The 13,181-nt window shown below is 44.1% G+C and overlaps 1 protein-coding gene across 1 annotated transcript in view; it reads right to left on the bottom strand.

Moving 5' to 3' along the window:
• Nucleotides 1-13,072, bottom strand: part of tshz3b (teashirt zinc finger homeobox 3b) — a 49,616-nt gene extending 36,544 nt beyond the window's left edge. The window contains exons 1-2 of the mRNA XM_033620697.2: nucleotides 12,567-13,072; nucleotides 11,630-12,123 (exon numbers count right to left, since the gene is read on the bottom strand). Coding sequence (XP_033476588.1) covers nucleotides 11,630-11,669 — 40 coding nt within the window. The 5' untranslated portion in view covers nucleotides 11,670-12,123; nucleotides 12,567-13,072. The remainder of the gene's footprint in view (nucleotides 1-11,629; nucleotides 12,124-12,566) is intronic.
• Between the last annotated feature and the right edge of the window lie 109 nt (nucleotides 13,073-13,181).

Raw genomic sequence — 13,181 nt, 5'->3', positions numbered from 1 at the left:
TTGAATCAGGGAGAAGTGAAGAGAGAGAGAGACTGCACTGCCCGAACCCATGGGAGAGACTTGCGCACAGTTGTGAGTTTGTGTGTGTGTGTGTGTGTGTATGCGTGTGTGTGCATGTGTGTTAGATAAGACATTGTGACTGATACACGCCTGCAAGCAACCCCCAAGACACATGAGCATGGGAGAGAGACATACACAGATTGTTATTGACACACAAACACAAATGCATGCCTGCACATGCATCAAGGAGATTAATGGACCTATGATTTACAATCTATACTTATTTATGATGTGAAATGTGAGTAATTGTGTGTAAAATACTATTTAAAGTTGCTATATCAATATTACATGCAGACACTGTTTTTCTCCCGACCACCCGTAGGGGATATGGAAAGTAGCCGGGCCAAAACATTAGTGAAACTAGTCCGGCTGATTTCCTCCACAACTCCCCCAACTTCTCACACACTCACTCACTCATTCAATACCAATAATCCCCAACTCTCTGATTCTCTCTCCCTTTCTCACTCTTCATCCCTCACTCCCTTCCTCCTTCCCTGGAGGGGGGGGGGGGGGGGGGGGGGGGGGGGGCCTCAGAGACAGAAGGAAGGACTGCCCTACACACTGAAACACACATATGTGCTTGTAAACACACACAACTGCGTACGCACACACCGCTATACGCTCCCACACACATGTGAGGCCCTGGCAAGGCCCTGTTTGATAAATGACACACGTCATTGTGTCAGGAGAGAAGGGTGGGTCTGTGATGTATGGTGTGGACGATGAGAGGGGGAAATCGACTGTTTGGCAGTGAGACGGCGCTCGTCTACTCGCTGCTCTCCCCCTCTGGTTTCTGGAAACCTCCAAAAGCATGCGCCGAACATGCATGCATCCACATAAATGCGTTAACTCGCAAACACACGTCGATGCAAACAAACATGCGCCAGATATTCTGTCTGGGTGAATGTGTTTGGGTGCAAAGAAAAGGCCATTCTGCTTTTTCTTTTCAGTTTCTCCTCTTTTTTGGGACTCTCTCTTTCTTCACGTGCCACTTTCTTTCGTTTTTTTTTTGTCAAGCCCTTTGCGTTCCCTGGCTGAGTTACAGAGAGGAAGAGTTCATCGAGGAAAAAGAGAAGAAAAGGAGAGAGAAGCGAGGGCAGGCGAGCGGCGAGGGGGGCGCAGCGATATCAATCACAGTCCGGTTTGCAACAGAGATACTAGCATTTCAAATAAAACAGCCAAACCTAGACAAATAGCCTTAACATGGGGCTGTAACCTGAGCACCCTCCAGCACCACCCTGAAACTTCTCATAAAGTGGAGAAACAGAGAGGCTTCTGCTTTGTATCCCCCCCCCCTTTTCCCCTCATCGACTATCTCTCTCTTGCCTCTTTTCTCTCTTTGTCGCTAGCAGGCGAGGTGGCTGACATCTGCAGAGTGCATTTAAAGAGAAAAAAATGTGTCAGAGGAGTGTGATGCACTCTTTTGCACGCATGCACACACACACACACACACACACACACACACGCAGACGGCCCCCCTTGCTCGGTTTCATTAGCTCACTGGCAGGGTGGCACTTCTCAAGCTCATTACTGAGGAAGGATTTATGGCGCGGCAGCCAGTGGCGGAGAAAAGGCATCTGTCAATAATTGCAGGGAGCAGCAACTCCCATCTCCACCAGCTTTGAAATCTCATTAGGTATGCAGTTATCAGGCATAAAGATCAAAAACATTACTCAGCTCCGACAGAAACCGACCAAGAAACATTAATTAGCAACAGGCCCTCGCAGTATAAAATAAAACAGCCTTCCTCCTCACTCCTCTCGTCTCTCTCTCTCACTTTTTTCTCTCCCTTTTCAGCACGGTCGACGGTCTCTCTCTCTCTCACCTGCCTCCTCGCTCTTAACCCTCTTTCAGAACACGCGCAAAGCAGACACAAAAACACACACGCTGAGGTGGGTACACTGGTTTAAACACACGTTTCCTACCACACCCTTGTAAGACCAGACCATATCACACGATGCATTCTTTGGTTAAACCTTCAGATTACACACATGCACACACACACGGCCGTGATGCTGCAGAGGGTGAGGATAATTTCCAACATCTGAAACTGATCAGAACATGAAACGAGAAGGAGGAATAGGAGGGCCAGAGGCATGTTGGACTGTCTTTTGGCAGTGACTGAGTGGTGACCATTGTGTGTGTGCGTGTGTGTGTGTGTGAGAGAGAGGAGAGAAGAGGAAGGCGCTGTCAGCCTGAGAAGGATGTCAGCTCGGGCTGGCCCTGATTACCAGGGCCTCAAACGGGTCCTCACTGGCTCCCCTGCCTTTCATCATAGCCACCGTCACACACGCGCACACACACACACACACACACACACACTAGAGACTGATGGCTGCCAGTCTCGTCTAGGTTCAGCCAAAGCCTCCGTGGGAAAGGGAAGCGAAGGGCTCTGATTGTGCGAGCGTGCACACAGACACACACTTTGCAACATAAAGGCAACCCCCACTGAGGGTAAGAAGAAACCCAGACCTGGAGCTGAGCCCAGATGACACTCAAAAGATACACACACACAAACACACACCTTGTCTTGATACTGTCTCGTCCTCCACTGGCCCTGCAGCTCCTTAAACTCCATGAGCCTCTTCTAGACACACACACACACACACACACACACACACACACACACTCACACATTATCCCCTGTCTCCTGAACATGACAGTTGGTATAACAGGCTATACATGCTATAAAAATAAAGCTAACCATAAACAGAAGCGAGTTGTCTTGTTGGGAGCAGCACTGACTACTTGGCTGACAACTATAAAGTTTCTCTCAAACATTTTAAAATGATTGAAGCCAAAGAGCCGCTTGATGTCATTCATAATTTACATCCATGGTCTGATGATGAATGTGACCTGTTTGACTTTGGGACATATTCCGTGGGCAGTTCACAGACCACCCCAGTAACATTATTCCATAATACAGTAGGTCTGGTGTGGAGCTTACTATGGGATAGCAGTAAATACACATATATCTGCTTTGTGTCAGCACAGGAAGCGTGTGTGTGTGTGCGGAGATCACTCCATTTCCTGTTTCAGCCGTTTTCCCAGGGTGCCTTGGTGTGGGCCCGTCAGCCAATCGGACCTCACAGCGAGGGGCTGCTGCTTGGAATAGGACCAATGACCTCTGATCTGTATTATCTAAGGTATGTTTAAAGCCTATTATATAGTTTAACAACATATTTATTTATTTATTCATTTATTTTAATGTATAAAAAAGCAGATCATGAATATTATTCTCGCACAAAATACTAATATAATTAAACAAGTAACCGTCATTTTGAATCTCATTCTATATTTACAGTCTATAGAATTCTACTGCCCTGGACAGCATTTACTTTTTTTGCCCAACGTTTACTGATGTATGTTTTACATTTTTATTTTCCAAAAAAATAAAATAAAAAATAAAAAATGCAGCTGGCATCCACACCAGGCCAATAAACACATTTTATTATCTTTTTTTAATTTTATTTTTTGCCTTTATTTATTTTTTTGTCTTTTAATTTGTATTCTTCATATTCCTTTTCTAATTCTTGTTTTGACTCTTAATCTACATATTATTCTTTCTTGCACACTAGTCTTTTTAACATAGCTCAAGAGTATGCCACCGTGCATTTCAGTTCACATACTGTTTGAGCGTGTGACAAATAATATCTCTGAATTTAATACTTTTGCGTCGCATACAGCGTTTGCAACTTTACTGGCAATCCACAATTCACAGCTTATGTCAGACAGGCTTCTGATTTGTTTGCTAATTTATTGTTAAGGATAATATAACAAATATGTCCCAAAGAGAAACAAAGTAAGTAATTCTATTATATATTTTCTTTTTCTTCTTCCGCTTCCTACTCTTGTTATTGGAAAAATCATGGGAAATCCATTTATTGTTCATTTTTCACTGTGCAGCCATCCTCAAACACATGTTCAGTTGCATCTGATGCTGGTTTGGTTTATAACTTCATGCCAATTTTCTAAAAAAGGATACAGATGCATATTCTTTGGTATATTTCCGTGTGAATGCATGTGTCCTGTGCTGTGCAACCTCTCTTCAACTCTTTGCACCCAGCCCTCTACAGACACAATCGCTCCTCTCTCCTCACAAAATAATCTTTGGGGAGGAAGAGGAGAACAGGGAGGAGATAGAAAGAGAAGAGAGGGAGAAGAATTGGGGGGAGGAAAAAAATGAGGAAAGGATGCAGCCTTGTGAGCCAATTTAAGAAATAACTGCTGATGCATCAGCTATTGACTGTTTGAGCGCTCGTGATAACGCTCAAGGCGAAACTGGGAGCAAAATGACAGCATCAACTGCCTGCAATAAAGTGCAGTGCGCCAGACCAAGGGAGCTCTAATTGACAGCTGTCAACCTAATGGGAGCCATGACGGAAGATTCTGGGAGAGGGAGGAAAAGAAACACTGTTTATAAACCATCAGCCACTTATCCTCAAGGAAGGGAAGGGGGGAGAGGAAGAGATGAGGGAGCTGGAGCTCCCCTCCCTCCCTCTTTTCTTCCTCCCTCTTCTCTGTCTCTCTCTCTATGATTGTCGTTTGTCTACTTGCTTGCTTTTTCATTTGCTCCTACTTTCTCTTGCCCGTGCACATAATCTTTTTTTACAATCTCATTACCTTTCTGTCTTTCCCTATGATAGAATATTTAACTATGCAACAGTTCTCCCACTTTATATCTTTTCTCTCGCTCCCTCTCTTGTTTCATTGTGGCAGAGTGTAGTGGGGCTGGAGCACTGAGAAAAGCAGAAGAAGGCCATAACTAATCACAATGTCAGTTAGCTGCCTGGGAAAGACTCACTCTGCACAAAGTAATGCATGGAGCAGGACTGAGACTGGGACGCGGGGACTGAGAGACTGAAAGTGTTTTCAGCTCAGCATACATGCAAAAGTTAGGAAACATGGAAAGTTTTAGTCTGACTGACTGGTGAAGGCAGATTTGGGATTTGGGACAACTTTAATTGACCAAGTTATCCCACTGGTTAAACTGAATAACACAAATCTGTGCTTCCCAATGTTTTTTTCCTTGTGAGACCGTTTTACAAGGCAGTGTCTGGGCCGTCAACACAGGTCGCATATCTAGAAGCAGTTTGATCAAAGAGTAGCTTTCCTTAGTCATATTGTTTCATTTATATAGGAAGTGTTTCACAAGAAATACCCCAAATCAGTTTTGCTTTGTATTATTTCTTTACCCAAAATATTTCCAGCAACCTCATAGATTAATCTTGCAACCAGTTGTGAGGGTCTCGACCCCTGAGTTGGGAACCACTGCCATAAAAGAAATATGACAATCTGTTTAAGATCAACCTAAGAACGGTTTGAAAAACAAATCGCTATTTGAAAAGAGAAAAAAAGAGAAAAAGGTGACGAACATGAATGGTTAATATCAGCCTGATAACACATCTGATTTTGTCATGGCAACTAATTTTTAAAGCATCACACCCGTCAGGACGACAACAATATTAGGAGACGTATTTTATATTTATAACTAGTCTTCAGGAAAATCTTAATGTGATGCTGTCGTTTGAGAAAGTTAATGCAGTGAGCCGCAATAAAGAAAACTGTAATTCAAAGTCAGTTGTAAACCATTTGACAAAAAGACTAAGGTTTAAGGCACTGTCCTCTTTTCTACTTCCAGAAAAACTCTGCTTTTGATAAATGTTTGGTGAGCGCAGTTCTTTCCCATGCATCACAGTATGTCATACTAACAGAAAAAAAGGTTTAATGAATCATTTACTTTTACTACACTTCATTTAAAAGAAAACTCTCGTTTTTATTCTTCCTCAATCAGACCTGTCAGCAGGTCGCAGTTACGTCCCAGAATGATCAGATGAATGATCGGAGCGTTTAAAAAAAAAAAAAAAAAAAAAAAAAAAAAAAAAAAAAAAAGAGCTAATGTGTTATAGTTTGAGTGAGGTGGGAAGCAGCCGGAGCAGAAGCATAAAAGGACCACCACCTTTCAGATTAATGGACTGCAGATGGAAAACTTTGAAGTGCTGTTATTCAAATACATCCACTTCATTAGAAATTGGAGTGGACGACTTTCACTTCAAGGATGAATAACCTCTGAATTTCATCTCTCAGTGAAGGACTTTAGTAATTCTTCCTCCGTGTCTTATATGTCATTTCCAGGCGACAAGCTTTGTAATGTTGAAGAGGGATACTAGAAAAAGCAAAGGTGGTTAAAAAAGTCTTGAACGAAATGATGTATTTTATATAAAAGCCATAATTATTAAAAAGAAGAAGTATGAGCTAAAAGTATGAGCCAAAGGTTGCGGGTAATACAACCAACACAGAGGTTGTACAATGAAATAATAAACAAAATGATTTTACCTCATCTGCCTGAGATGACGGAAAAAGGGCATTTTTGTTAGCCTACTTTATAACTTACAGTGGGTTGATGCAAAGAGCTGTGTGAAAGGTGCTGTTTATAAAATCATTTTCACTCTTTTAGTCATTAATACAATTATCAAGGCCTTTTTAAACAAGGTTAATAAGCTTCATTATATTGACATATTTCATTAGATCATATTGCCGCCCACTGGATGAGACTACAGTCACTGATACAAGGCGCCAACGTATTATAACATGATGTATTTCTAACAAACACTTCTCTTATAAAATGTGCCATAAACTCATGCCCTATAGTTTTATAAATTCAAATTTCCTGGTAAAAAAGACTGCTATTCAGAGCCAACAATGTGAATGTGTGTGTATCTGCATTGTGTGTACGTGGGAGTGCACCCGCTCCCTCGTGTGAATCTGTGTGTGTGTGTGTGAGTGAGTATATTTAAATGGGCCACTGCATCTCGACTTAGATCCACCGCGAGTGCAACGTTAACACACATCAAGCATGATTAATCTCTCGCTCTCATCTACAATCAATCACACACACACACGCTGGCAGACATACACACACACACACACACACACACACACACACACACAGAGGCAGAGAAATCACAGAAATCAGCTGCTTTTCCTCCTCGGCTGCCATCTATCTCTTGTTGGACAGAACCAGATCTGTCTTGATGTTAATATTTACATAAATCATGCTTAGCCTCTTTGGACACCATGCTGATGATAGGTGTTTCTGAAAAATCAACGCGGGTGAAAAATCCTCCCACTCTGGAAAAGTGTCATTGAGTAGCTAATAATGACCACTGTCAACGTCATCAATCTGCAGCGGCCTCGTAGGAGAACAATACACCTTCACACACACACAGACATACACACACGATGCTATGTTAACACCACGCAGCTGCTACTTACTGCTAAACATCCTTCATTTGAAATAACCTACATAGAAACAATAGATTTGCAGTTGCACATGTGAGGATATAACGTGTAGAATTTGGGGCTGTAAAAAAATAATACAGTTAAAAAAATATACTTGATGTTTGATGTTCAAGCTTCCTCTCCCATAACAATGATCTGTTTGGTCTTGCCTGGCTTTGAAGCCCACAGACAAAAGCCCGCCGCTCGCCTGAGCTTTGTCCTTTCCTGATGTCAGGAGCACTGAAAAAATAAATACCTACGGTCAGAAAATGTGGCGTGCGCGCCCGTATACATGTGTACATGAATAAGGCGGCGAACTTCCATAGATCCAAGTTTATAAGGCATAACAAACACCTCCGGTCTGCTCCATGAAAAATCATCACTGCTAATTTTAGGAACGACCTGGATTAGCTTTCTACCCAACTCACACACTTATACAGCGCCAGCGCCATAACTGTCCAAAGTCTCACCTGTGGTGGGGTTGAAAAAGGAAGTGGGGTTGGGTAGAGGGGGGTGGGGGGGCAAATGAGGACGGTGTAAGATCAACTTGATTACATCCAACTATGTCGCAGACCTAATTGGCGAGCGTGACAGTGTGCTGAGCTTGTCATCTCCAATCATTAGGCCTGTCAGAGATCCATCAGAAGCTCGGCTAATTAGGAGAACGCTAATGAAGCTGGCAAAACAACTCCTCTTTTTAGACGGCTGAATGCGCTCCGTCGCTGGGGTGGGAAGCGTGTGCGGGGGTTTGTTGGATGAGAGAGAGGAAGAGTGTGTGGGATCACGGAGAGGACAGCGAGAGATGTGTAAAAGTAAAATAAATTGGTTATTCCTTTACGCTTGTACCCTAGCAGAACCCTGCAGAACGTTGGCTGTGAAGCCAAGTTCAAGTGGATCTACATATGGTCTGTTTGGGTAATAACCAATTAAGACCACATGAAAAGCTCCAAATAAGCAGATTTAAAGGAACCTTTCAATAAACGCACTGACCTTTAACCAGATTTACGAGTTTATGTCATTTGAGCAAATTTGATGGTTGAATGAATCACTGAAGCTCGGTATGATATATCTGCTGCTTAACCACAAACCCTTAAAGAATGCTTAATTTTCTGGGTGCAGGACAGAGAGACATAAAAGAGAGGAAAAAGAGAAAAAGTGTGGAAAAGAAACTCAAGGTTGGGGGTACTCTGCCCCCTCCCAAGTTCCTAATCAAGGCCTATCATTTGCCATCCTCCCATAACTCTTGCCATCACTACGGCGCAATCAATTTGTCATCACTCTTTGTGTGCCATGCAGTTCTCCTCAACCTTATAACTTGCAGCTGTGAGCAAGGGGAGGGGGGGGAGTAGAAGATGTGGGGAAGAGGAGGAGGAATGGAGGGTAAAAAAAAAAAAAAATAGGAAGCTGCCAATAGTCTAAAATGAAACTCCTCCTTCGCCTGCCTCGTGTTTGTTCTCGTCCGCTCATCAAAGAAATAAATGCCTCATTTTCTCTCCCGCTCTCACTGCCGCCACACTCACTCGCTCATTCCAGCTGAATAAAAAGTCATCTCGCTATGCATCTGTCCATCCATCCATCCATCCATCTGTCCGTCCACCCATTCCTTTACCCCCACCCATTGTGTCCATTAGGGCTAAAACATTTTGATCAAGTAAGGCCCAGGGCTGAGAATACATAAGACTCTCTCTCTCTCTCTCTTTCTGTGCCAGCCTCTGATTGACCATTAGGGCCATTGATGAATGTGGCTGTCAGAGGGCAGACAATTAAATCAAATATGAAACAAAGTCTCTCTGACGGGCCCTTCTGATGGAGCAAACCAGTCTTCCGCCTCACGATTAGGCTAATAGTTACATTTTTCATACCACTCTATGTGTGTATGTGTGTGTATGTGTGTGTGTGTGTGTGTGTGTGTGCGCGGCGAAAAGTATTGCATGCTTGTTTATATGTAGGCTACTATAAAGTCATTGCAGCATGTCTTCTCTGCATGCACCACTGCACATATGTAATTATGTGTGTTAGAGTGTGTGTATGTGCTGGTAGGCTGTGGGCAAAATTCGGAGACTATATATTTCCTTGAGAGTGTAACAAAGTTGCAAACAGGAGTGCGCTAACGTAAAATAGCTTACAATAAAATGTTAAAGGTCATACATAAATCATTATTAATTCGCTATAATAAATATGAGTGGTAATTAGTGTTTCGAAGCCACGTTAACTGCGAGGAAAAAGCTACAAAAAAAGAAGGGTTTGTTTAATTGACTCAAAATCTCAAAAGCTGAAAATGAACACAAATTATTAGTCTCGTAAATGATCCGATGAGAAGACCAAAAGTCCTCCCTCCACTTCAATAGGAGCATAAAATAAACGCTGAGTTCAGTTCTTTACCCTCATCAAGTCTGAGGCGAAGGAAGGGGGGAAAAGTAAGAAATCAAAGCTAATAAAAGTGGGAGAAAAATAGATACAAAGATGCAATTAAATGATGGTGTTAATGGCGAGAACTTTGTGAGGCCAGACGTGACTTCAGCAGGCCGTGCTGTGCTACCAGAGTGAGTGAAGGAGGGAAGGTAGGAGGGAAGGAGGGGAGGGAGGGGGGGTGATTTATTGACACTTATCGGGAATGAACAGATCAAAGGCTCGGCCAGATGACAGGCGATCAATCAGGCGTCAAATCAAAGATGGCAATTGTCCATTAAAGCTCTCTTCCAGTATACACTCCCTCCCCAGGCTGTGAAATAATCTTTAGGCTAGAAGAAAAGTCTTTCCCAGAAACTGAAGGGAAGGAGAGAACGAAAACAGGCTGGACCCGGATGCGAAAAGACGGATATTCAAAATTTTCAGATAGGTTACTATATTAAAGCCTTAATGGAATAGGAGGTGACGTCAAAGAACTCTAAGAAGAGCTCAGTGTGAATACTGTCAAAACACACTGATACGATGTGGGATAAAATATCCTGGAAAATACAAGGTCACTAAAACCAAATATTGTGAATCAAAACACTTCAGATTCTTGTAGAGAATATTACAGCAACACGATGGTGTAACAGTATCACTGGTAGGCAGTCAAACCCAGACTATATTGGAGTGATGTTTCAATGAGAACAGAGAAAAAACAAAAACAACTGATCATATAAGACACACGTGACTAAAAGAGTCGACCTCCTGTGATTTATCGGGACGTTTTAAAGTTAATCGGACTTCCCCAAAAGAAATCAGCGAGCATTAAAGGCCTCCGTTACAGTCAGCTGACCGTGGGGCTCCACCAGACCTCTCCGGTATACATCCTTAATTCCACAGTCAATATCTACGAGGAGGAGGTGGAGGAGAAGGAGGTGCCGTGAAGGAGTGAAAAAAGGTAAAGGGAGACCTATGAGAGATCAAGTTCTCTGAGGCGAGGAGAGAAAAATGAAAGAAAAAGGCTTTTCGCATTGAGCCCTCTCACACTGATACTCTCTTCGAGGACACACGCACTGGTACACCGAGGCTGACCTGTGACCTCTCTGAGAGGGATGATTGCTCTAACTACCAGGTCACACCTGTGTACATCCAAGCCCGCTTTTCCTGACACATGTGCAGGCCTATGTTAAAATATTATTTGCGGTATTGAATAATTTACTTTATTAATCAGTAAAGCATCAGAAATTTGCGAAACATGCCAATCACTTTTCCAAAACCTAAGGTGTCTTTTTCCAAACAAACCAAAGAGATTCAATTTGCAGTGATGTACAGCAGAGAGACGCAGATGCATCTCAGTGGCTGCAACTACAAATGTTTGACATTTTTGCTTGAAAAGTGACCGAAAGATTACAGATGCATGTTTGTGTTCATCAAGTTATATACTCATCTTTTCAGCTCTAATACAAGAGAAATGGCCTTGTTTACTAACTGTGCTTCAAAAAAAAGAATGTGGAGGTGAGGATCTTTGGAATACTGAAATAAGGTAATACGGTTTTATAATAGAGGTATGTGGTGGATATAATAGGAGGAATTCTGGCAGAAATGATAAGGTATGTTTAGTATGAAAGGTAAAAGTTGTGTTGAGGGCACTGGAGCTGTGAAAAGTAGACACAGAGTGCTAGATGTCTGCCCTCTCCTTGTTTGTTTGCAGTACCCAACAAAAGATGTTTTAACGGGGAGAGAAATATTAATGAAAAGTAAGTGAATGAGGGAGGCGGGGAGGAGGAGGGGGGCAAATAGAGAGAGGGTGAGAGAGGGAAGGAGAGAGAGAGAGGGGGAGAGAGAGAGGGAGAAAGAGAGAGAGGTAAATTGCATTCAAACCAAAGCCAGTCCGTACCTGCGGCGCGCCGAGGCGCTTGCTGCTTCCTCCGCGGCATGTCGGCTTCGGGGGCCCGGCAGGGAGTTCTTCTCTGGCCCCGGTGATTCGAGGCTGCCTGGGGGATCCGCGGAGCTTTGATACACAGTTTCCCCCCCTGGGTGCGCTCTCAGGGCTCCCACATAGATCGGGGTGGGTGTGTGTGTGTAAGGAGGGGAGGGTGTGCAGTTTTCGAACACAAAAAGAAATCAGATGAGATAGAGCCAGCAGATGCGAAGATAATAAAAAAAGAAGAAGAGAGGGGGAGAAAAAAATCAGCGTGACTCCTCCGGTTGGCTGCTCTCTCTGTCCGTCGCTCGGTCGCTCTCTCGCCCGCTCCGACTTGGATGGACGCGGTGGGAGCAGGAACAGAGGGGGGCTCCGCGGTAGAAAAACAGAGTACGGAGGTTTTAAAAAAGCGCCTCGTGCCTCCGTGTGATCCTCTTTACTTGGCGTCGGAGGCTGCAACAGGCAAGCTTGAGGGGATAAAACCAAATGATCGCGTCAGTCAAAAGTCCGCAAACAAGCGGACAACACATCAAGAGCTGACACAACTGAAGCCCTGCGCCTCCTCTACGGTTCAACCTCTCCGCCGCTGATAGGCGTCACGTAGCTCCCTGTCTCTCTCTCCCTCTCCCTCTCTATCTCCCCCTCTCTCTCTGCCTCTCCTGTCTCTTACCCCTCTCACTCTCTTTCTGTCAGTCACTGCCTCGTTCTATCCCCGTTCATTCCAAATGAGCAGGCTAATCACAAGCTTTGGGTTAGAAATGTGCGTAATGTCAGTCATATTGCAGATGGGTCTAAAGAGAGGAGCAGACACGCAGACACATGGTAGCCTAACAAAAACACACATATACAGTATCATTCACAAGCACATATACGGGCTGACAGCGTGATCTGAACGGAAATGCATACTTACTTTACGGGCTGATCCTCCGCCGCGCTATCCATGAGGTTTTTCCCTCCCGGTAATCACGCGCAATTCAAAGCCAAGAGGTGGACCAGCTCAAACGTGCCTGAAACCATCTCATAAAAATCCATTCGGCTCTGGCAAGTCCTGTTAGTGGTGAGAAAAAAAAGCCACATGCAGCTTTTTCAGTTTGTTATTCTCAGGACCGACAGCGGAGGAGGAAAGAGGAGGAGGAAGAAGAGGAGGAGGTGACGACCGGGACTGGTCACCCACACGCTGCCCTGCCTGGCGCGGCTACGATATTTTGTCCGAGAGCGCTTTGAAAAATCCGCTGAGGGCAAGTCACACAGTCAGTATGTATGCGTATGCATGTGTGCGCGTGCGCGTGCGAGCGCGTGTTAGTGTAACTGCGCGCGTGTGTCTGTGTGTGCCTGAATCGATGAGATACGTGCTTGATTGGGTCTCCCTTGTTGTAATAATGTACATGAGGAGGAGGAGGGGACGGGCTCAGGCTGCTCCCATGCATGCAGGCTGGCTGGAGCGCACGGATCAGCCGAGCTCTAGCGCCTTCTGCCAAACACTTTATTGGCCGCTGATGGTACTTTTCTCCCGTTTTTTCTTTGC

This window comes from Epinephelus lanceolatus, chromosome 2, assembly GCF_041903045.1.
Source record: "Epinephelus lanceolatus isolate andai-2023 chromosome 2, ASM4190304v1, whole genome shotgun sequence".
NCBI lineage: Eukaryota > Metazoa > Chordata > Actinopteri > Perciformes > Serranidae > Epinephelus > Epinephelus lanceolatus.
The sequence above is the reverse complement of the archived record's forward strand: the minus strand, read 5'-3'. Positions and strand labels throughout refer to the sequence as shown.